The sequence below is a fragment of the Channa argus genome, chromosome 19, assembly GCF_033026475.1.
Source record: "Channa argus isolate prfri chromosome 19, Channa argus male v1.0, whole genome shotgun sequence".
NCBI classification, from domain to species: Eukaryota; Metazoa; Chordata; class Actinopteri; order Anabantiformes; family Channidae; genus Channa; species Channa argus.
The window spans coordinates 9,913,169-9,938,597 of record NC_090215.1 but is presented as its reverse complement, the minus strand read 5'-3'; the positions used below and the strand labels follow the sequence as shown (position 1 = coordinate 9,938,597).

The 25,429-nt window shown below is 38.8% G+C and overlaps 1 protein-coding gene across 6 annotated transcripts in view; it reads left to right on the top strand.

The window, feature by feature from the left end:
- myripb (myosin VIIA and Rab interacting protein b) overlaps positions 1-25,429 on the top strand; it is an 85,568-nt gene that overhangs the window by 57,367 nt on the left and 2,772 nt on the right. For 2 of the 6 annotated variants that reach the window (XM_067486695.1, XM_067486696.1), the window contains exons 4-17: positions 5,720-5,856; positions 13,474-13,560; positions 15,209-15,306; positions 15,529-15,609; positions 16,229-16,390; positions 17,944-18,112; positions 18,541-19,067; positions 19,274-19,423; positions 19,607-20,341; positions 20,913-20,975; positions 23,152-23,343; positions 23,466-23,627; positions 23,904-23,999; positions 24,230-24,290. In XM_067486695.1, the coding sequence (XP_067342796.1) occupies positions 5,720-5,856; positions 13,474-13,560; positions 15,209-15,306; positions 15,529-15,609; positions 16,229-16,390; positions 17,944-18,112; positions 18,541-19,067; positions 19,274-19,423; positions 19,607-20,341; positions 20,913-20,975; positions 23,152-23,343; positions 23,466-23,627; positions 23,904-23,999; positions 24,230-24,290 (2,720 nt within the window). The remainder of the gene's footprint in view (positions 1-5,719; positions 5,857-13,473; positions 13,561-15,208; positions 15,307-15,528; positions 15,610-16,228; positions 16,391-17,943; positions 18,113-18,540; positions 19,068-19,273; positions 19,424-19,606; positions 20,342-20,912; positions 20,976-23,151; positions 23,344-23,465; positions 23,628-23,903; positions 24,000-24,229; positions 24,291-25,429) is intronic. The other 4 variants (XM_067486697.1, XM_067486700.1, XM_067486699.1 and 1 more) reach the window with 4 other exon arrangements.

Below are 25,429 nucleotides of genomic sequence, written 5' to 3'. Positions count from 1 at the left end.
CCACACAGAATAGCCAGATGGAAAAAGAGTTGAGTGGTGGAAAGTAGAACTGCAGTCTATTCTGTAACTGGATTTCCCATATTGCCGGGCTTCTGCAGAGCTTTACCTCTCCGCATGTTCCCCTTAAAATCCCATGTGGCACTCTGGCTCTGCAGAAGCACAAGCCTGAGAGCTGATTATCTCACTTTCCCATATGCTCTGTCCCATATATTGAGCTGAAATATATGTAAATATACTGCAGCCTGCGAAAAGCCTATGAGTGTATCTCATTTCATTGGCAGAATGTTTTCTTCTCTATGGAGTGTGACAACTGTGTTGAATACATTTTTGAAAAGACCTCCATCCAAGAATGAGCCACATGTGCAGTTGAGCATTTGCAAATGATGTGACATCTGGACAGCTGTTAGGGAAGCTAAACTGTTGTTCATAACCTAATTGTCTCATTTGCTGAATTTCACTACTGTATGAATACTCTAGTTTTGTCATCTCCCCAATTGTTCATTACATAATATTTTATGCACAGTGACAGTAAAAACATAAACGTGAGACATTGGCACAGATGAGATGTGCATCAACAGTACTGTACCCTAAAGACGCTCTTGGACTGTGCAAAGCAATGATTCGTCAGAGTTCAATGGATGTCACACTGTGCTAGATGGGACTAATAAATCCTTGGTTGCAATCTACATCAGTTTGAGGCATGTCCGATTGTGCAATCAATAGATGATGGATCATAAAACGCTTCGCTCTGGGGTGTCAAAGCTCTGAATTGGCTGTTTTTACGAAATGCACCGAGGTGTTACTTCAACAAATTTCTTATAAAGTTAGACAATAAGAGCTTATTGTATTACAGTACTATGAAAAATGTGCAATCTACTTTTATTACACTCGCTATTTTATTTATGTAGGGAAGGTTGGATCAGGATGCTCATATACCAGTATATCAAGTCACATATTAGGCTTATAAGCAGAATGTATTGAAAAATGCCCATAAAACTCCCACTGTAAAAGTGTTTTGTAACAATTCTGGAATCAAACCCTGTTTACTAAATTAAGTAATTAAAGTGTTCTATTTAGGAGTCATGTTTGTTTTAAAGTATATATTTAACATTGAATCACTATTGGTAGTGAAACCAGATACCTAGCTCAGTTTGTATATCATTTTGTTCCGTCTGTCTACCCTGTCTGAGAGCACTTTGTCCCAGTATAATTTATTTCCAGTCTGCCATATTCTGCCAAGGGCTGTCCCAGCTGCAAACACATTCATCTGTAACAGCTGGGATGGTTAGTGCCTGAAAGGAGAGCAGGGTGATAAAGAAGGGAACAGAGCAGAAGACGGGGGAAAAAAGAGGGAGGGAGTAAAGATGACAGGTTTAGGTCTTGAAAGAAAGTGCTGGTATAAGGAAGAGATGGCAGAGTAAATTGCCTGACCGCTGCCTGGAGCTGTGGTGCTCCTAAATTTAGACTTTTTAAAGACGCAGGTAAGTGAAGTGAATGTAGCAGACAGAATACCTAACTGGGCACCTGCAGTAGCTGTCCAGCTTAAATGCTGCACTGTATTGGAACCCTCATCAAAACAGTGGAAATTTAAACTGCTGTGGAACACATGCTGCATACAAATGTGTCTCCAGTCACACAACTGTGTTCAGTTAATGACCCTCTGCTCTGCATGACAGAGCCTGCCAACCACTGGGTTATTTATAAAATACAAAGTGTTTTCTATAGACCTTGCTTATTCTGGTAGAAGACTGGCCATTTAAGCTCAAGTTAGACTTTTCCTCCATTATATCTCCAGCTGATGTCTATGTTTATACTAAGTGTAGTCAACAGGAACACATACATACACATGGAAGAAAAGGAAATAAGGCAGAAATAAGCGACTGCGATAAAATAATAGGAGACAGAAGGAGGCAGAGGGAAAGCTAGAAGGAGTCCATGGTACATAACTACACTGTTATGCAGAAAGATCTTTTCTTATATTCATATTTCTGCTTATATGAATGTAAATCAAAAATACAGAGACAGGTGATCATTATTCCAATTTCCTTCTGGAAAGACTATGTACAGAACTCAGCTTTTTTCCTGTCTCCTTTAAACCAGATCCTGTTTTAGTTTAGGAAGGATGTGCCCAGGTTTGCTAAAAATTTCTCAACCAACCTTTTTCCTTTTCTGTGGTGTAGAAACACAGATGGTATGACATATAAAGAATGTCTAAAATAAATGTGCAAAACATTGCTCTAAACACGCTTAAACTGTCAGAGTAAGCTATGCAAATTGTACCTGAAAAAAAGGGATGTCTCCATGCTGATACCAGTATCAAGTCTCGAAGCTCACAGAGCTGGAAACATGTCACTCACAAAAGTGAGGCTTATTGCAAGCTCTGCTCTGCTAAAGTCTTAAAATCTAGTCGCCAAAAGTCCTCCTCGTGTTTCTCAAGATTATTTTTAACATGCTAATATTTGCAATATCAGTGAGAAGCAATACAGATATACTGTACATTAACAACAGCTTTTCTAAAGTTTTCTTTGTTTTAAAAAGTCAGTTTACCTCCAAATTTCTCTGTACATGTTGTCCGTGCTCCATCCAGGATCTCAATTCAAATCTTTTTCCTGTTCTTTGTGCTCTTTTCAGTGAAAGTTACTTTGCTTAATAAAACCCAAATTGCCACCATACTGTATTTATTTTGGCAGAAGAACATTGGAGAATTACCTGTTCTTGAAAGATTTGTGGGTTGTCCACCTTTGAACATCCAGTTCATCAGGTGCGTTTTCCTTCCAGACTGTTAGAAACTGCCAATCTGTGACAGTTGGTGGAAACAGTATTTAATTATGGCCTGTCGAGTCTTTGAACGTTTACTGTTGTGTCTATTTGAACGAGCAGTGTCTCCAGTGTGTCTCATAGTCTTAACTGTGCAGTGGATTGATGAGGATTTTTACTGTCCAGTAACATATAGTTCACCTATCAGAAAGCTACCAGGAAAGATGCTCTCTAACACAATCTCCATTTCTCTCCTTTGATGGTACACACTTTTTTGGTCTCAGTTTTCCTCGCACACCAAAATGAAATGTGCAGCGTATATACAAAATAAATCATTCTCCTTCTTATCCGCTTGCACAAATTTGCTCTGGCGTGTACCAATACAGAACCACAAAAGCAGCAAAATATGTGGATGAGAGGCCATTAATTCTTGTTTGGAGTTGGATTTTCTAATGGTCTTCACAGAAGATATTAATCATTATTAATACCCCTTCCCTGGTGTGCACTGGGCCTGTCTTCAGCTGAGAAGATATTTGTGCTGCATTTTACATTTAGCAGTGTAACAAATCAGGCATGGCAAGGCAGAATAGATATAAAGGTAAGTTTGATTTAATGAATAGGGCCAAACATGATTTTGTAACATAGCGTGCACACAGATAATGTTACTTACTTTCCTTCAACAATTTTTATGATCAAACACAACTTTTAATCATCACCATACATTTAATATGCATTTATGTTACCTGTGGTCATGTGAATTGTTGATGGATTTTGCAAGTGACTGCTAAAGAAAGAGGAAAGATTTCCTGCAACTGCATGTCTTGTAACAATCACACTTTTAATTCAAGCCACTTTTGTTCTTTCCGGTGAATGTTTGTATACAGTATATTATTATTTAATGTAAGACAAAGTAAGAGAGCATAGAGGTATCCTCGTTTGTGTAAAGTGTAATTAGGGAAAGTAGCATAGTATGGTAGAATATATACTGTATCTTATTAGGCTAAAGTTGGGGATAGAAAAACCTTCCGTTTTAGCATAACCTTCATTAGGGTCTAAGCAAACTTAGACAATCAAAAACACGTGTGAAAACACTGTAGACAGACTGTTCAGAGCGAAGGTGTTACTTTTTAACAGTCGATTGTCTTGCTGCCTTTAGACTATTCTGATAAAAGAATTGTCTCCTTGTTACAAACAGCCACATACCAAGAATCAAATCATCAAATGAATTTCATCAAATGAAACAAAGAAAGTACAGCACGCTAAAGAACAGAAGTACAGAATCAAGCAAATCTCTTCAGGTTTCAGTTGGGGACATTTTCTTCACTCTCTAATTACCTTCATTAAAATTGATCTTTTATGTCTGCAGAAAAGGGGAAGAAATAAAGTTAATGAAACTGTATACAACAAGTCCTCCAGCTTTTCACTTCTCAACTCAAGGGTTAAAATAACATTCCTTCATTAATGTTTTCATTTTGCTCAAATTTTAAGAACAGTCAATCTTCACTGTTTCATTAGAGAATGGGGTCTATGGATGTCCTGTTACAGTCACTCCACACCCTCCTTTAATACTTTTTCTTTGCACTTCTCTCCCTATTCTACAAGACTTCAACAGAAGCTGAACTAATTCATTAGTTGGCTCAGAAAGTCCAATATGATAATAGATCCCTTCGTAAGGGTAGGCAAACTCAACAAGGCATTTCTTTTACATATTCTTCATACTTTATTTAGACCTCATTTTGCTGTCCAAAGGATACATCTTCTGATGTATAGATGACAAAGACACTGGAGCAGAAATAAAAGGATACAAATTAATACAAATCTAAGATGATCTAAGAAGAGTAAATGGTGTCAGGAGACCATACACAGGAAGCCCTCTTACTTATTCCTGCAGCAGTCTAGCATCAAGGAAACTCCCAGCCTCATTCTGAAATGCGTAGTTGTAAAAGCTCATGCAGCAGCAAAGCTCTTACTTGAAAGCCTCTGTATATCCACTGCACTTGCCTCCCAACTTGCCTCTTTTTTCTTTTTTAGATCATATCACTCTGGGGAATTAAAGTCATGCTTCATTCATCTTTAGTTACTATAAATAGACTCTTCAATTGACCATGACTCCTGTACGGCTCAATTCCCCAATCTCTGCTTAGCAACCATAATAGGCACAGCTTTGGATTTCCTTACATTCTGAGGTGGTGGGGCTGCACTGAGAATGATACATGGCATTCAAAAAGTTTTGAGCAAATGTTTATAGGTTACATTCTCTTAAACAGCTGCAAATGGGTGAGACTGTGCATCCTGCTTGTGCAACCAGTTTAATTAGAAATGTAATTATAAATTACATTCAGATAATATTTTCGCTGCATTGTTTTTTCCTCTTTTAGTTCAAAGGTCACTTCTAGTGGCTCCAGCTCATTTCAAAGTGTAGGTAGAACCCATTGAATGATGCCTCCTAAACATTACAGGGCATTTTGAGATTCATTTCTGTGCCTCCATCTTCTAGCTTAGAGAAAGGAAAAGCCTAGAAAACGATGCATCCTCACAACCGAAAAGACAGCACTGACTGCAATCATAAACACAATACACAGCTTGGATTGGATGCATAATAGCTCTTTACATCAATACTTTTCATGTCTTTTAATGCCGCGTCCAATCAGAGATTATGGCTTTCAATATAGCAGCCAGCCCAAACCCATCTTAAAACTCCTGAATATTTCTTATTTTTAATGGTGGTTATCTACAAGAAAGGCTTCATTTAAAAAAAAAAAAAGTTTGAAAAGGATCCAGTTACACTACAATAATTAAAACACACTGAACTTAAGTCTTGGCTTGAACTCTAAGTTATAATCCATGTGTACTAATTAATAAACCTAATCACTGCCAATCTTTGCCATCTGTTCTTTTTGACTTATTGTCATTTTTTTCTTTCTTTCTTTCCTCCTCTCCCTTCCTTCTTTCTTGTCTACAGGATTTTTCGAACACAGTCCCTTGAATGGTATTATAACAATGTGAAGAGTCGCTTCAAGAGGTTCGGCAGTGCCAAGGTTTTGAAGACTCTGTACAGAAAGCACATCATCGAGAGAGGAGCGCTCTCTGATCTCCCAGGTAACTTTATCCACTTACCTCTTTTAATTTAGTCTATCTGTAGATGGTTTATTGTTTATTTTTATGCTTTAGTCATTTGCCTCTGCTTGACTTTGATTGCAGATGTGTGTGAGTTTGTGTCATAAATGTGATTACAGAAATGTAGTTGTTTTGAACAAAGACTTCCTCAATATGAAAATAAAAAGACTTTTTTGAGATGTGAGATTTTAGTCTGCAACTCGTCAAAAACAATCAAGCTTAGTTTGCTTTGTCAAATCATTGCTCCACTTAATTACTTTCTCACTGGCATGTAGAAACAAAGATTTTCCACAAACAAATAGTCTCTAGGGTTATGTTCATCTGGACAACTATGAAATGCAACTGTTTGTATTCTCACTTTTCATTTAGCTTTTAATTATATTCGTTTTGAAGAAACCACTGTCCTTCATGACTGCACTCTCCTTTTTGTTGCTCTTGCACCAATGGGTGTGATATGAACTTGCATGATCTACAGGCAGATAATGTAGTCTCGGTACTTGTGTTTAAGTGAGGCAGTGGACTACGGATAAGCTTCCGCCTAGACTTTCCCTGCCAGATAATTCCTGCGGCGCCTCGGGCCATTTACCCTCCTCAGTGAATTGTTCTGCGCAGGACAGCAGCAGCACAGCTTTTGACCCAGCTGCAACATGATCAGTAAGCCACTGGGGGAAGACTATGGGGCATTATTTCAAACCCTGGTACATGGGATTAAATGGGTAAAGAGAGCAGAGGAGATCAATCTTTTCAAACTCGACTGTGTGAGATTGTTGTGAGGGGATGTAGTTGATTGATGTTATTGTATTTGTAATGTCTCAGGTTATTTAGTTAATAGTGAAGTTAATGGCATCATAATTAGAAGAAATAGTGACTGCTACTATCCTGATGTCAGTTACTACTGCGGTGTTACATTATTTTCCTTTTTGCTTAGCCATGTTAATAGTCAACACAACCATATAGAGGCTAGAAAGTAGCTCACTGGGAATGATATGTCAGTCAGAAATATGAAATGGCACTTGATTTTAGAACTTTTAGAGCTTTTCATATAATATTGCACTAAAGCAACAGGAAAAAAATCAAAGCTTAACACAGAAACACTCAGACATTAAAAGGGCTCATAATTTCCTGACAATACAGAAAGCAATAAAAGATTTGTGACATTTTATTTCATAAAATAATAATGAAAAACAACAATAAGAACATAAAACTCTAAGCCCGAAATGGCTTTAATGCTTTGGCCAGTACAGAAGTATAGTCTTAATCCAGTAATGGCAGGGTTTCCCACTCACAGGCAGTTTTGACCTTTTATCTTCATTTTCTTTATTTTCATGAGACCTTACCTCTGTTGCTATGAAGCATTCTCAGGACAATCATGATTTTTGTTGTGATTTAAGCTGTAATGTATTAGTGGACAAAAACAAATATTCTCTTAAATCTTCAGCTTTCTGATTTCCTCTCCACTTTTTACCTCCGGTAATCAGTCCTACTTCCCCTCATGTTCATACTGGCTCATTGCCTTCCTCTATTTTCTCCTCACCTCCCCTTTCCTCTCTTACATCATCTGGGGAGGAAGAGGAAGGATTAAGTGACTCGGCTGCTGCTCTCCCACCTCACATGAGCCAAAGAGATTATACTGCTTCCAATTCTCCAATACCGTCATTGCCGCTCCTACTAACTGGCTATCTGACTTGCCATATGATTGATGTGTGTGCCTGTGTAAACCCTGTGTTTTTCTTGTGCTTCAATCAGATGTTGTTGATTTGTTCAGGAAAACCTAATTGGCTGGCAGTGAGTATGTCTATTGCAGCAAATAATGGGACATTTTTCACATGTATATTCTAGCAACAGACTAACATGTTTTAAATAAAGACTTTTGTGCTTTTAATTGAAGAGAAATTATGATATTTCAGGCAACTATGAAAGGCAGCAAGGCAAGTAAGGCAAAATTCAATTAGATGAAAATGTTGCTCATTAACAAACTGACATTACACCATCTAGCTTGGTCGACTTTGCTCGTTTTATTATGTAGCCCAGAAGATCTGCCAGTGCCCTAATGTGGGTTTTTTCTCTTCATGCATATTGAAAACCACCACAGGAATGTAAAATATTCTCATAAACTGGTTTCCATCCAAGTAATAATATATGCAATATTTAATACATGCGTGAGTAACGAACATTTCATTTTTTTATATTACCACCAAGGGTCAAATGCTACTGAAATGAATTCAATCAATCAAGTGTGAATTGTCAAATGACAAGACAGTCGGTGAGAAAGATTTTGTGTTGATCATGTCCCCAGACAGAATGTATGACCTTCAACACAAAAGAAATAGACTAGCCAACGAACAATTTCTGGAGTGTGAACTGCAACAAATAGTATCCCATGAAAGTGAGACTGTTGCTCTGCATGATAGACTGGGCTCATGGAGAACCAATCCACAGGATCCACTGTGGAGTTTCTGGGACCTAGAACAGAAAACAGTTATTTTAAATAAATGTGCACCACATTTTTAAATGTAATGAAATTAACTGATAGTTCTTAGCCACATTGGGCTGACGTGATCAATATGGCTAGAAATTAGAAGAAAGATCAACTTAGAAACATAATCTCCTTGCCTGCAATTCAAGATGCTATAACTATAAAAACAACAAACTTTAGGTTTAGAAGACCTGTTTTGAACTTTATCAACCCGCTAAATAGCTGTTAGCTGGAGGGATACATTTCCAAATTTCAAGCAGTGGGGTTACTAAGACCAGAGTTGAGAGTTCATATATTTTGTTATATGAGGAAAATAAAATTGGATGTGAAGATTTCATATGCGAAAGCCGAAGCATAGGGAGCATTGTGCACTATGCACTATCCATTTCTGTTCAATGAGCAGTTACAAAAGCTGTCTCAACCTTCAACACTGAGCTACGGTGCAGAAGATTAGATGTGGATAATCTAGTGAGTCAGTACCAGAACAATGTGAAAAGTGACTTTTGGTTGTAGTAACAAAGTGAGACAACCATTTCTGTTGTCTGTGGTCTTTGAGCTGAAAGCTTGGTGACTAAGAGTATAGCACTCTGTCTCAAAGGACTGGAGGGCAGAATGTTCAACAGAAGCCATTGCAAAGCCACTGCTGACGAAAGGCAAACAACTACAGGGCTCGGACCACATTGGTGTCAACAATTCAACTGACTCTGTCTGTGTGGTGCTGTTGTTACACTGATGTACACAATTATACACATATTCTTCGGACCAATGTAGAATTCAGAGAATTTACTAAAAAAAAAAAAAACTTGGATCTGCAGCATTTGGTGCTCACATTATCTTACCTTTTGCATTTACCGTAGATTCTGATCTTTTCTTTCTTTCTTTCTTTCTTTATTTGTTCTTTCATTTATTTGTTTAGAGCATTTTGGAAATTCACAGTTCTGTTATTTATATTGAATGCATTGATTTTATATTTTAAAACATAAAAGAACACAATAAATTGTAATATAACAGCAAACGCTTGGTTTTGATGAAAGCTTGGACCAGTCCAACCCTATACAATGTTTTTAGCTTATTTGTACGACAGATTTAAAGTGGCCTACACCACAAAACATGACTAAAACTCTTTACTCCCAAATTAGAGATGCAAATGAACTGAGCAGGGGTCTGTTTACTTTTCAGTACTGCCCAGCCAGTTGTGATGTAAACAGACATCCTGTCAGTTCAGCCTTTGTTCTGAGGACATTAATGAGACTGTGTGTGCTGCCAGATGCTGCATTGTAATTGAAAGGAAACTCTGGACTCTCCTCATGCCTGCTGCTGCTGCTGGCAATTCAGGATTGTTAGATCTAAGTGCTGCTTTACTAGCTCACTTATTTATACAGCCAGTCATGTGATTAAGTGGTATTACATATACCATTTTATGATCGGTGTTTGGAGACTGCAGGATTGTTAGAGAAAAAAACATAAGGGTTGAAGCTCTAGATCCATAGGGCCCTGCTGATTAGTGATACTCACATCTATAGCTGTTTTTAAAATGGCTCCTTGTTTACAAGGTTCTGCACTATATCATCAATTTTATTTGAGTGTTGTAATTGTGTCAAATTTCCATTTTGACATTGACTTTTACATTTTATATTATATATATGTGGAGTGATTCCACAAATTGACCATAACATCTGCAAGGATTTAGTAAAACAATGGATACTGTTGTTATATAAAAGTTGCTTCACTTGAGACAAACCTTCCTTAGCAAAAGGCCCTTTTTTAATTACTCACCTGTTGTGACAAAAACAGTTAAAAACAACTGCTTATTTGTAGAAATCCCCATACAGACATGCACTTACAGTAGTTTCTCTTAACAGAAAGGTAATGTAGAGCTCTCCCACTCTTTTTCACTTACACACAGACAGAACAACACACATAGTCAGAGTCACTTAGACGTCTTCATAGATGCAGGTCACCGCTGCCATCTGTGCAGTTACCATGGCGATATCGAGCGATTTCCTCCCCTGCTCCCTAAGTGGCAGAATGGCATGTGGTGAGAAGCAAGGGTGAGATGATGGTCATGGTGAGAGAAGATACAGAAGTTGCATGTGATGAGGAATGTATTGGACTGATGTATTGAAACACACACACAACACACAACATTGCCTTCTAAGGCCAGTTAATGACAAATGTGTCGCTTTGTTGTGTCTCGCTAGTCATTGTGTCGCTCATGGCTTTTTTGTGTATGACTCATGGATGAACAGCAGGTATGGATTAAAAGAACAACAAACACAGATGTGGTGTCCCCCTTTGACAATCACTGTCAATTTAAAAATGTTGTCTTGCATAGTGCATAATTTAAGCTTAAGTGATATTTGAAATACTAATACATATGACCAGTGACAAACCTAAATAACCTGAATCCGGGGTTCTTCAGCTCATCATAACTTTTCAGCATATTTCTGTTGTTGTTTTACAGCCCACAAGATTATTCTCACTGCTATCATCAACCTTGTTTTAAGATTTACCAGGCTGCAGTTTATAGCAAACAAACTTCTAAATCCATGTGCACTCTACCGGCCCAATGACAGGCAGAAAAGTGACAACTGACAAATAAAGCGCATCATATTGTATCCTTTTATTGTATCATGTTGTGTCATATCATATTGTTATATATTATTCTTATCAAGTAGTGTGGAATCGTGATACTACTAAAGCATTTGAGAGTCAGTGAGGAGCAAAACAGCTACAAGAATGAAAGACATTGGATATTAGAATTATGTAAACCAGAAGCCAGAAGGATACATGATGGCTGGATACAGGCTGGATTCATATGACTGACAGGTGGCCGAGGCTTATTGACAGGTTGTTGTGACAGAGGTTGGTGCTGGTCTGTAAACAGTGCGGAGCTTGTGTTGGCATGGGGGGAATTATCATGATACCCTGTCCTCAGATGGCTTCTAGTATATTCTGTCTGGTGCATTTGTGTGTGTGTGAGTGTGTGTGTGTGTGTGTGTGTGTGTGTGTGTGTGTGTGGAACCTAACCAGCTCACCTGACTGTTTGAGTGGGATTCTTGCAAGGTGGCTCACTGTCTCTGACAGCAGTTCTTTTGTGTCTACATTGTCCTGAACTGCTGCAGGTAATTTCCACCTATTGTCCCCTTCCACACTGTTGGAAACTATTATTTAACTCTAACCAAGCGAGAACAGTACAACTCTGTTGAAAAGTACTTCAATCAGCGTGAGAAAACTCTAGAAGTGAAACTTGTAATGGTTTGGGGACTTGTGACACTGTGGTACAACTGGGAGGACTGGGTGTGTAAATGAAGATGTGCAGGAAACCATAAAATCCAATGCACACTTGGTTTGGCTATACACCTCACCCACCTCCAGACTGAACGTAGGCTGCTGAGTGCAGCTGTTGCCTTTAGTTAGATGTGTTAAAAAAACCTCAAACACTGTCTGAGTTATAACTTGTCACTGCATGTCAAAGTTAAGTAATATAAGAGTTTGTAGTTGCTGGTTTATAGGCTCTGCACTAAAATGTCACTAAAATCCCTGTTCATTTTGCAGTAAAGCTGAAATAATATTACATGTCTGACAGCAGGCTGTGTTACTGTTGATGGCAACAAATTAAAAGAAGAAATTGATTTTTTTTTAAGCTTTGTTCCTTCACAGTTTGAACCATATCTGAAATAGGTTTTATAAGTACAGTATAGTACAGTATATTGCTGTTATTTGTAAAATATAAGTATTCACACTGACATCCAGTAGGAACATGATGGTGTAAAAGAGTGATGTCTTTGTAATGGTAGTTCTTGGAGGTGTTGGATTTAGCAATGGCAGAGATTGTCAAGTGGCTCTGGCTGATTGAAGCCAGACCTGCACCAAACCACCTTGAGCATTCAACAGTCTCTGTGGTTTCAGCCAGAGACTGTTGCCTCTCCAACAGGAGCAGCCACAGGACAAGCTTGACCAAATTAATGGCAAAGGGAAGGACACAGTCGAGGTTTGGAGTCATGGAGTGTGGTTGGGTTTGTGTTTTGTCAGCAGCTAGGGCTGAAGCTTTGGAACAACTCCTAAGTTTGGTTTGGTTTTGGCTGCGTTTAATGGATGGAACTGAGCTAAAGTGAGGACCAGAGCTGGAACTGGGGCCAGTGTCCTCCTGTGTTTAGTCTGGATCTAGTTGGATAATGGTATGAGCTATGGTCATGAGGATGAGATGGAAATGTACCTGGAATGTGGTCAGACACTTCCCCTTTTCCCCGCTTTTCTTTTTATATTCCACCTTGGTGGTCTGGCAAATCCCTCTCCCGTGCTGTTTGACAGTTTGTCTCCATAATAAGCTCCAGGTCCTAGTATACTCTCTTCATTTTTACAGCTGGGCTGATAAAAAGTCCACAATCAATTCGAACCACAGGGGAGATATCTAACAGGAGTTAATGGGCCACTGAGGGAATATGTGGTTTTGAAGGTGTGGATGTTATAACCACTACACAGTCTCTGGGCTTTCACTGTCTACTGTGTCCTCCCCTGTTCTTAGGTTAGACCTGTCTAAAATTTAGAGGAGAAAATTTCTATTTTAGCGCACATGAATATCCCTTTGCTAAAAGTCTAGATTTTGGAGTTTGTTCGCAAAAGTTACTTGCACAAATGGGACACTAACTCATAAGAGACTTGGGCTGAATAAGCTAAAAAGAAAACACAAGCAAAAAAATGCATTACATGGTGATGTTTATGTGCACTCAGATTATGCCTGTTTTTAAGTGCCACTGTGATTTGTTTGACTGGGAAAGAGAATTATCAGATGATTTCATGGATTGTTATTTTCTTTCAACTGTCACTGTATTTCTTTATTGATTTCTTTTTATGCACAATAGAGAAATGCACCAAGCAAAAGAAACAAAACAATAGAAGTGTCAAGATGACAAAATGGAGAAGGGAATACAGTTGACAAGAGGACAAAAAGGGGTTTAGTGGCATTGTGTGTAGTGGAACCTACTTTTAATGTGGCAACAGTGCAAAGAAAAAAATGCAGCTACATTATTATGTGGTATGATATTTGCAGAATATTTGCATTTCTTTGACAAGTTTGACAGCTTTTATGAAATGGCTTCATTTGTTTTTCACTCTTTTAGAAAGCAGTGTTCACGAGGGAAGCACCGGCAATGATAACGATGGCAGCATCTGTGGCAGCGACTCGGCTTTCTACAAGCAAAGTGAAGGTGAGAGATGTGATGATAGGCAGCCAGCAATTTAAGGCAGTGCAGATGGGTAATTTCAGCCACAATTATAACTGACATTATCTTTTCCGCTTTACAGTTCCTTCTTGCCTGTGGTGTTAGCCATATTGATTTTTTTTTTTTCATCATTTGTCCATTTTTTTCCATTTTCTTAAAAGGTTGGGCTCTCCTGTTTATTGCCCAGTAATCGTTGTCTTAACAAATAGTGACCATTCTGTAAAGGGCATGTGTGTAGGGAAAGAATCTGTTCTGCAGAGCACTAAAATTAATTGTGCACAGGCACACAACCATCTCAGCCATTTAAACATTTAGCTGCGCGCAAATTAAAATGTAGCCACATACACAACCATAAATCCACAGGATACACACAAACCCACTGACATGCCTTCTCGCACAAATGTGCACATAAAATTATAGCTTCCTACACACTACTTTTATCCACACATGGATGTGCCATTTACACATACACCTTCATATACAAGTAAATACACAAACAACTGATACAGCCCCATGTAACGATAAATCTAAGTTCATTTGTTTGACTGTAATAATTGGTTGTTTATGCGATGATCAAGATGTGCCATTTAGATAATGGCAGCTCTCGAGAAGCCCACTAACAAACACTCTACATGAATGTGTGGGATCTATGTTTTCATTAAACGTTTGTGTTTAAATGGACCACACCAACAGAAACCCTGTTCTTTTGACTAATGGCTTGGAGCTAAGAAGAAATCTCCATTTTGGTTTATGTGTGGATCAAATGTGTAATGCACACCTGTTAGACAGCTGCACAGAAAAGTGTAATTCATGCAGATCTATTTATAATGATAGTGATTTATTTCAGCCTCAGATTTAGTATGTTCGTCTTGTGCTGAAAGTTCTAAAGCAGATACCTTTTACCGTGTTACTCTGGCAGGGAGTGGCCAATTACATTTTGTGGGTGACCAGTGACACCCGCAGCCACATGCAATCATTAGCTTTTCCATTTTTTCTAATCACATTTAGAGGCAGTGGTGAGTCACTTGAGCCAGACCAGGTAAACCCTCTACTGTTCATCATATTACCACCTTTTTAGCGTCTGGTGCTTCAGTTGTGACATTCTTAGCATTAAAAATGCTTTTAATTTTCTTCTTCAAGTACCTTAACTGCATCCATGAGCTGTTTTTACAGCTGCTAAAAGAATTGTGGCCTGTTTTGAGCTGGTGAACTGGTTTAATCAAGGGGCCAAATTCTAATCACTTACACTTTATCTTGAGGGAAATGTAAATATCTTTATTAGACGTCATGGCAATACATAGCTGACAATCAATATGCCATATCACTCACAGCTACCAATGTAACATTCTTGGTGGTTCTAACGGAGAAATCATTAGGAAACACTGCTGTCATCCTTAGGGAACTATGAACGCTTGCACAATATTTTACAGCAATCCACTCAATATTTGTCTCTAGAGCTTTGTCCCCATAACATCAGTAAGATGAAAGTGTGCAGGAATCAAACTTTCTTCTGTATATGTAGTAAAAAGCAGAGGAAGGCATGTGCATTAGGGAATTTCTGTTGCTCTGTCACAAAGCTTTATGTACATGTCTCACAAATGTCTATGTTCCATGTGTATGTATGCTCCATCAGGTCACAGTATGGCAGAGACTCTCACTGTCGCCCTGCGTGTTGCTGAGGAGGCTATAGAGGAGGCCATCACTAAGGCAGAGGAGTTCAGTGACAGCTTGGTAAGACTCTGTCCTTCATCTTTTTCCTTTCTTCTTCTTCCTTTTCATTGCATTTTGTGCTCTTTTTTTCCATTTCCTCTTTGCTCTTCCTTCCATCCCCCTGTCACTGTTACAGCCTTTCCCTTCTCCATTTTAGTGCTACTATCAGCAAGGTGAAGTTATATATTGTGTATATTTTGTGTGTGTGTGTGTGTGTGTGTGTGTGTGCGCGCGCACACACAGGAGAAGCAGAATGAGGCTCGGTATCTGCGGGACCACAAAGAAGAACTCATAGAAGAACTTGCCACAACCATTGTACAAAAAGTAGGTAGAGTAAGAAAGCGTTTTCTGTTGAATTATTAAGTGTATTAACTGTATTTAAATAAAATAGACACTGAGAAATTTCAAAAATTACAATGCAACACATCAAGCTGGGTCCTACTTCTGTCTTCACTTTGATAATTTGATTGACAGATCAGTAGAGCATTATAATGTTCAGCAAAAACATTTGCATTAATACTACATTTTAGTAAAGAGATGTTCCTTTTTGAAAATTAGGATTATAGTATTATTTGAGAATAGGAAATTTGTTAAAAAAGGTAACAGTTTGTCAGAATGTGCATATCGTTACATAAACTTTTAAACGACACCTGTTTAATGTTCATACTTTCTAATTTGCATAGTAAGAGGAGACAGAGTTAAAAGATGTTTGATTTTCATTCCATTTTTAATATTTTAATCTTCACTTTACATGAAAGTCTTATGGAAACTGAAATACTGGTTTTAGAGCTTCATTGGAAAATAATTCATGGCTAAATATAAAATGCTTACACCTTTAGTTGAGAATTTATTATTTGAATAAAGTTAGCTTTATACTTGGAGCTCTAACAGCTCTCTCCTTTTTGTCTGGTTTCACTTTTATTTCTTTATTCTTTCCTCTCAGATCATCCAGAGAAGGAAACGTTCAGAGATGCAGACAGAGTATGACTTTGTCTGGCCTCAACCACAGCCTCTGATCCAGCCCGGTGAACCGCCCTCACCGTCTCAACCTCACTCTTCTTCACAAGGACCACAGGACACCCTCAGGTCCCCCTACACCCTCTTGGTGAGACATTCTTCACTTTACTCAAGCTCTAACGAACCTCCCACTTTCACTAAGGTCAGAACACATCTGGCTTCCCAGTGGGTGTGAACTGCTCAATCTTGACCAGAAGGATTTGCTTGTTTTGTTCTAAACCATGTGTTTACAGGATGGTGGTTTGGTTTCACAGCACGTAGAATATAATGTTCCTCTGTCTGTGTTCTGGTATGTCCTTCTCTGGCTGGACTGGCCATTGTCTCAGTGCGATTGCCAGGTCTGAAAAAAGCAAGGAAGTTGTATTTAACAGGGAATGAGTGTGTGTTGCCTACATGGTCAAATCTAGCTTTTTATTTTGTTATTTTATTGCCTGATGTTTTTTGTGGGTTTTATAGCTGTAATGAAATTGCTTGAAATTAATCTCCATACATACTGCAATCCTGGATCTGTTACAGCTATTCTTCTTTCATTTGGGATGTTTTGATTTTAATGCTGTCATGAAGTCAGGTTCAGATTAAAATGTTAGAACGTAACATGATTTAGACAATTGCTTGGACTTGGCAGATAAGCAGCATATCAATAGTAGCACTTTTCCCAACTGTTTTGAAGAATTTCACAGTGGATTTTGCCTCTATGTAGCCCCCCAAAAATCATAAACAGCAATGCAATGTAAATATTATTTAAATTAAATATAAATCGATTCTGATTAAAAGCCAAATTAGACCGTTTGCCTTTTATTTTTGCTAAATGTGCCATGGAAGCAAAAACAATATGGCAGCAACACAAAGGTAACACAGACACAAACAGATACTGTACATAATGCACAGGAATCCATATATATGTATCTCTCAGACACACATAAACCTGGCAGCAGTTCACACCATCAGTCAGCAGGGACTTGTGGAGACTTGTCATAGTCCTGTGTTTGAATGAAGCATCAAACCTGTGCTCCCCGGGCGTCTCTGCTCTGTTTCCTTCTGTTTCACTCAGCCAAGATCAAAGTCCTGTAAAATACGAAGGGATCATCCTCCTCCTCCTCTTCCTCTAGTGCTCAGCCCACTATGGGATAGTCTCTGTTTATCAGCTCTCTGCAAACACTTTCAATTAGAAGCCACAAAATACACAAGCAAAATCTTACTTCCTTAACTTTTTTCTTGCAGCTGTACATTGTACATCATTCCTTTTATTTCTGTTAAACAAAATCCTGCTTTATGCACATGTGTCGTTTACCAAAGAGTTTAGTCTAAGTCTGTGCATTTAGGGACTAAAATAGTGCCTTATCAAAGGGAGGAATAAGGATGTATTTCTTTACTTGTTAAGTCATTTATAGTTCTGCATAAGCCTAACTTCAGATGCCCACCATGCAGCACAGATACATGCAGGGAGACTTGTAGAGCTTCTAGCTATTAAGCTGTCTTCTGCTGTCACCTGCTGATGGGATGTGTGCATTACAGCTACAGTTGCACATACAGCAAGTAGTCTAGCCAGATGTCTATCTTATCTGTCTGGAGCTTCTGTAAATCTTTTAACTCAACTCTGTGTGTGTGTGTGTGTGTGTGTGTGTGTGTGTGTGTGTGCAGCGATCACAGTCAGCATTCTCCCTCACCAGTGACGACTCCCCAGAGAAGGGCCCAGACGAGGAGGGTGCCGGGGCCAGAAGTGGCTTGCAGGACTACACTTCCTTGAAGAGGGAGGGAAAGGCCACGTCACTACCGAGTTGGAAGAGTGTTGATCGCCTGGATAATTCCAGTAATTTCTCACTTAAAGACCAAACCTGAGCACATTTTCTGAGCATTTGGTATAATATTGGAATTAAAGCATTTACTGCCAATATTGTCCCTACTATTAGCCATAAGGTAAAAAAATGGCAAGGTGAGGTTATAGTTAAATATCAAATCCAAAATAAACAAATTGCTCACTGTAGATTTTAGAAGATTGTTTTTAGTAATATAACTAATAATTTAGTTATAATTAGTTCATTTTAGTAGCTTTATTAATTACCACCAGATGTTTGGAGGTCATACACACATTTACTATTTCGTTGCAGTGTTTTATTATATTCTATTATATGCCTATACATTATGAGCTATTGCAATTTTTTTTAAATTTCATTTTTTTTAAAGTACAGAAGAAAAGGGTTAGTTTTTACTTACATTCTCTTGTTGTCTTTCATTCAGGTGCGTCCTCAGTTCTCCAAAGCCCAGACGGTAACTGGATCGCCCTGCACAGTTCTCAGTTGTCTCGGCCCAGCCTGCTAACCAAGAGGAAAAGCCTGGTGTTTAGCGTGTTGGAGAAGGAATCGGGAGTTGTCTCGGCGTACGCCGAGATGGGGTCTGACTCTGAGGAGGACGATGAAGGTGGCTGGGGTGCAGCATTGCGACAGTTCCGCCGCAAACTGTCAGATGAAACTTACTACACAGATTCACAGCATGACCCGGAGTGGACGTACACCCAGCATCTTCCCATCACATCACCATCCTCTGGACAGTACACCAACACAGAGACTCTCAACTCCGACTCTGAAGCATCGTCAGTGCTGTCTGCATGTCCTCGTAAACCTCCCCACAACTTGTTGAGGAAGAAAGGACCAACAGACACACATCTTCACCCTCATCACCAGCCCCTTTATCACCAATACCTTCACCAGAACTTCTCTCAATATCCTCTCCACTCTGAGGCAGTGGATGTAAACTTTAACCCTAAGGTGATTTGTTTTAAAATTTCTGGATTCTTCTGTATGATAAACTGTAAAACAAAATATCATCTGTTATAGTATTATATGTCATGAATTCACTATATAAACATTATAAATAAGCTTTATTCCAAAAATATTGACACAAAAATATATCTGACATATCTGAGTAAAAGCACTTCAGCAGACGTGGTTACTTTTACTTTCATTATTCCTAGGTGATGGGAGACAGCAGCGAGGCTGAGGAGAGGCAGAGTGACCCTGTTAGAAGATCACGGCGACGCAGGAAAAGCAAGAGAGAGTCAGCAACAGAGCAGAGCTTGTCTGGAGACCAGAGCCATGCACAGACCAGCTACACCTTACTACAGGTAAATGATCATAAACATAGGAAATTATGAAATATATGAATTTAAATTTACACTGTGCCAACCAAATAATTCCATATGAATTGTATTATTTCACCATTGGCAACAGATTATACTTAAACACTATATTCTGTAGTCTCTAATACATAGTTTGCATGTATCATTATGCCTTTCTCACCACTTAAGGAGAACAGTGATATTCTGCTCAACGTCTTTCGGAAGAGGGGTTTATCTGAGGAACAGCCAGTTCCTGACACATATTCAATTGCCACAGCTGCACCAGATGCCTTCAAAGTAGATGCCATGACACTGGAGACAGAAGACCTGGACACACTGGTCCCCAATTCAGTGACCCCACACCCCCCTCAGCCCTACTCTCTTGCTATGCGAACCCAGCATTTGTCCAGGAGCTCTGGGCCTGGAAACCCTCTGGAAGAAGAACTACAACCCAGACTCAGCCAGCTGTTCAACTGTGCCAACAGCAAAGACAACAGCTCATCTGAAGAGGAGTGTACAGAGTGGCCTGCAGACAAACAGGCTGACAAAGAAAGTGACAGACAGAGAGAGAAGTCCAGACCTATAGACACAGAAATAGAAAGGAAGAGAGTAAGTGAAACAGTGGAGCAAGCGAATGGACAGGTGAAAAGAAGTGAGAGACTAATAAAGAGTCCTTCAGTGAGGGAAGAAGGAAAAGTTAGGGAGAGGAGGTTGGAGAAAGGAGTGGAATGTTTGGAAGAGAAAGTAGACAACCTGGGAAAAAAGAGAGGAGACAAGAGAAAGTCGACTAGACAAAGTAAGAGACAACATAAAAGAGACACTGAGAATGAAGTGGGACAGAAAGAGGTTACAAGGAGTGGATCCAGTGCAAGTTCACCTGCTTTTACACCTTCTTCCCAGGAGGGAGTGCTGTCAGACAACCAGGTAAGGTAATAGGAAGACAATACTGCAAATATTTCTGATTTCACTGACTTTGTTCTTCGTGCCTCTTCGTAGTAATGAATATTTCACTTTCACTAACAAATGTTGGTTACCTGTCCACCACTCACTGTAGACAACATAAGTTAGCTCCTTCACAGACCTTCTTTTAGCTTAGGAGGTCTCTTACATCTTTACTGAAAGCTGCTCTCAGCAGCTCTGTGCAAAGGTCTTAAAAGGAACTTTTAGTGCTATTTAGGAGAAGTGGTATGTTTGGGAACACAAATCTTCCTTTGTATCCACAGCTCACCCACTGCTTTTGTTTTTGTCTTGCTAGAGCTGTATTGTCTGTCTGCATTTTGATAAAGTTCTTCTATTATTTTACCTTCTTCATCTTCTCACGTTCCTGTCTTATCCATGTATTTATGTATTTGTGTGAAGACCACTGTTGTCCTTCTGCGTCCTCATCCTGTGTTTTCCTTTCTCTGTGCTTCCCTATTTTATCCCTGTGTGTGTGTGTGTGTGTGTGTGTGTGTGTGTGTGTCTGTGTGTGTGTTTGTGTGTGTGTGTGCGTCAGGAGGGACATTGTGAGTTGGAGCAACAGCAGAGGCTACAGTTGCTCTCCTCGCTCTTACATCAGGTGAGATATCTGCTCAAAAGCTAAGGCATTCTATGAAATCAGGACCGACAACCTTAATTTAACCCCCGCCTCACTTTAAACACACATAATAACAGCAAGTTTGCATCAGTCGTAACACATGTGTAGCATTTACGATGGTTTCCTCATCTTATATCCATTATATTACTACTAAATGTGCCTGATGATGCTCATTGTGCGTTTTTGTACACTGTTGCTCAGCAATGCACAAAGTAAACATATAGGTCCTTGCATTTTCTTGTAATAAATATTTTAACTGCATAAAAAGTCACAGTTAGGTTGTCTGCTGCTGGACACATTACATTAGTTTCTTTTTAAAACCTAAGATCTTTTGCAATATTTGTATTTTCACATAGTAAGTCAACTCCATTCATGAACATAGTGGTAAGTTTAAACCCACACAAAGTTACCTGACACAGACACACAGACACACACTTATGAGCTCACCTTTACTAGTGTTACATTTGTGACGCGTGGGTCTATGTTGATCATTAACCAGACTCATTATAAGCGTGGCTGTGAGTAATGCTCGTCTCACGCAAGGTGTATGACACATGTATTAATGTGATCTATTTCTGTCGGTTTTCTCAGCTCTCTTTGAAACCCAACAGGACAGCTTAGTTTGACATGTGACAGCCAGTGTGATATTTGTGGCTTGTTAGTCTTTTTTTATATTTACTTGTGGTTTGCACTGTTATAAAAACATTTTTGCTTATGTAACTAAGTCCTGTGTAGATTACCATTTAATTTACACATTACCCTTCTTATATTTCTGTGACTCATATTTTTCCAACCATATATTTTTATTCTAATTTGGAAACAATTTATATTTTTTCTTAATATATGCTTTAATGTATAAGTTTACCTGTCGGCATCAAAAGCAGCGGGGTGTGTGTATGTGTTCATTTGATCTCCATTCTGATGGCCTGGTTCTTTGGAGTGGATGAGTACTCTTAGCAGACATCCATTTTTCCATCGACCAGCCCAACTCAATATCTCAGAGTGTACAACTGGGCTTTTCAGTCTTTGTAAAAATCACTGAATGGTGTTTAAAAACAAGATAAGAGGTCTCGTTTTCTGCCTCTCATCTCTCACCCATTACTGTATCTTATCTTTACCAAAGTGGCGGCCCTCATCTCCTCTTATTCCTACATGCTTCTCCTGTCATCAGCTAAAACTCTGCCTTTCAGATTGCCACACCCTGTGCTCTGTGTTGCTAAGAGGGATCAATATATCTCTGATCACACTGATCAAAGCTCCAGCCAGTGATTCATTCATTATTGAATTATATGTCTTCCCTCACTATCTGTTTTTTACTCTGTTTTTATCTACTTATTAAAAAAAATCTTTCTTTATAAGGCCTCTTCACCACTGAATGATTATTTACCACAGGCAACACATCTTTGGAAACAAGGTTGGATTTGGATGAACAAGCTGCTCCAGCTAATTGAGACACTGCCTGGCAGCTTTTTGTATTTCTGAGGCATTTGATAGGGTGGTGAGAATGGATTTGTCCATCTATTGCTGAATTAATTACTCGAGTCTGTCACTTTTAACGTGTTTTGTTTACTTTCTGGAAATGCATATACAAAATAGCTCAATGTTTGTTATTTATGTATTTTAAGAAAAAGCTCAGGTTATTTTAATCAGCACATTTGTTGGATATAAGCTTTATTTTTAAATGACTCCTTTTTCTGATTGAATTCTTGATTCTGAAAGCCATCAATACTATCATTAAGATAATCATTTCTTTCTTTCTGCGTCACTTGTACAATTTTCACTTACACAACCTTGCAGCACATGTGGTTTAGGTACTAATAAAACCATCTCTGTTAGCGCTGAAGCCAAGTTAAGTTTATTTGCTCATTTTCATTTTGAAAACAGCATTTTTCCATCAACTTCCTCATGTTTTGGTCATATTACAATAAGGCACTTAAGGTTTTATACACTTCCCTGTTTTTCCTGATGCAATCACTCCCTTTTCTTTCAAATTCCTTTTAGAAGTTTTTCAGGTTTTTCTTCATTGGTTTCAGCCTTTGTAATAAAAATCCAATATTTTCTAATGTTTTTAAAGCCGTCATTAAGCCTTTCAGGATGCACCATGTCATTAACTGACATCGGCACTGTTTTTCTGTGTTTATGTCTTCTTTAAATGAAGCAGAAGTACTCAGCAGCCTCCCTTTGCAGCATCACTACAGAGGTGCTGAAGGTTTTGAATGCTACAGAGGAGTTGATTGGTGAGGCGGGAGGTGAGAGCTACACCATGACTGAGCCTGTGACTGCTTCTCCCATCTCCAGGACCTCAGAAACTCACAGGCTGGATCAGAGGCTGACCAAGATGGAGGAAAATGTAAGCTAGAGAGCCACTACAGTCCAATGTTTAACACCTTAAAGGCTTTCCTTAGAATAGCAAGAGCACAAGGCCACTCACTCTTTATGGACATAAAATTATAGTCCCTCTTTTCCATGCAGGTGTACCTGGCTGCTGGTGCTGTGTATGGTCTTGAGGGGGCGCTAGGAGACTTGGAGCAGTGTGCCCGCAGCATTAGCAGTGGTACCACAAACACAGAGCTGTCCTTCCTGGAGGACCAGGTTGCCACTGCAGCCGCTCAAGTCCAGCAGTCTGAGCTACAGGTACTTACAGTACAGTGGCCATGTTCTTCCAGCTTAGTGAGAATTTTTATGTACCCCAGCTCTGAATGTCATTAGTACGATTGTGGGATAACAGGACATTGTTGGATGCAATGATGCCATGACCTCTGCAAAGACAGTATGTAGTGAATTGTTAAACCAACACTTTGTTGTGTCTTCTCCCAAAGGATACAAGAATTATTGCATGAGCCATGTTGTGTTGCACTGTGCATACTAATTAAACATTTTTAAATACTTATTAATATATCTCAATTAAAGATATCAAACATTGAGGCCAGGATATCAGCTCTGAAAACAGCCGGATTGAATGTGACTGTCTGCAATCACTTCTCCAAGTACAAGCCAAAGGCTATGGTAAATCACCGTTCTTCCCTAATGACTTTCACACAGCGCCATACAAAGTACTCCTGATGAGCCTAAAATCACAAACAAATTTTGGTGACCAGAGTATTCGCAGATGTATATTAAGCAACTCAACAAAGAGAACATATGACAGCTCTGAGATGATTTGGTGTATTTTTTATTTAAAGTGTACAACACAAAAGTATAAAAAGAAAATTATAATACAAATGCTCTGTTTACAGCCTCAAACCCTGGACTCATCACGTCATCAAAGGAGGAAGCTTCCAGCGCCTCCACTGAAAGGTACCAAACAAGTTTTTTTTTTTTTTTTTTTTGCTTAAGTTGGAGAAAGGTAAAGTACGTTATGGAGAAGTACATAATTTTCCTATGATGACAAAAGATATAATCAAAACTGTGGCAAATTTGAAGAGTGAAGACTGACTTGTAAAGAGGGAAACATCTTAGAAAAATGTACATTTAATTGCTTCTTTGGATACTTGTTTAGCATAGAATAAAAAATGGAAGCAAAATTGTCCACGTTTAAGAGATGGATTCTATCTAAACTTGTGCTTGTGATGTTACATTAATCTTATGTTGTGACAGAAAAAGAGAAGGGAAGAAAAAAACCAATAGTTTCAAACTTGATATTAATATGTTTACGTATGGATGAGGGGGGTGAAAAAGATCTTTAAAGAGCTGTAAGGTATTTAACAACCTATATCAGTAAAGACGTTAAAGAGAAGTAAAGAGCCTGCTAATTTGTGCTGCATTAAGCCATACTTGAACTACTTATCAGCCTAGTGTGTAAGAGAGGAACGCAGACAGCTAGAGATGAACAGTGAGACAGTACAAGGGGACACTTTTATTTACCTTCAGTTAACATCACATTTTATTCATTGTCCTAAAAGATGAGGTTGGTCTCTGAATGGATGCAAAAGTGAATACATCTGCTAAAAAGGGACTAAGTAACTGAAAAGCTCCATTAGATGTAAAGCAGCCAAATGGAAACACACGCAGTACAGGAGTACAAGCCTTTATAGTTTGGTTTTATCAACCAACAAGAAGTCGGCTCCTTTTCATGTCAGTGAATAGCTTTTTCTGTGGGGCTTTCTTTATTTTCTTTTCGCCTTATTTTTTTTTCCTTCACCAGCATCCACACAATAGCTCTGATTCAGGCTGGCTTTTTTAGCACGGCTCCAAAGACAGACAGCATGCTGGACAATGAGGCCAAATCAGTGATCAAGACGTGTAATGTTATCATTGGTTCCAGCTTAGAGTGTTCTTTTTATCAGTGCATTGTAGAGTATGCTCTAAATGTTCAGCCAGGAAGGCATTTTAGAGATCAGTCAGTTGTGTTCATTCCAATTGTGTCTTATTGGTAGTTTCTCTTTTTCGTGGCAGTTCAAGCTTTTTGCAGGAGATTTCTTTTTAACACCCTCCTT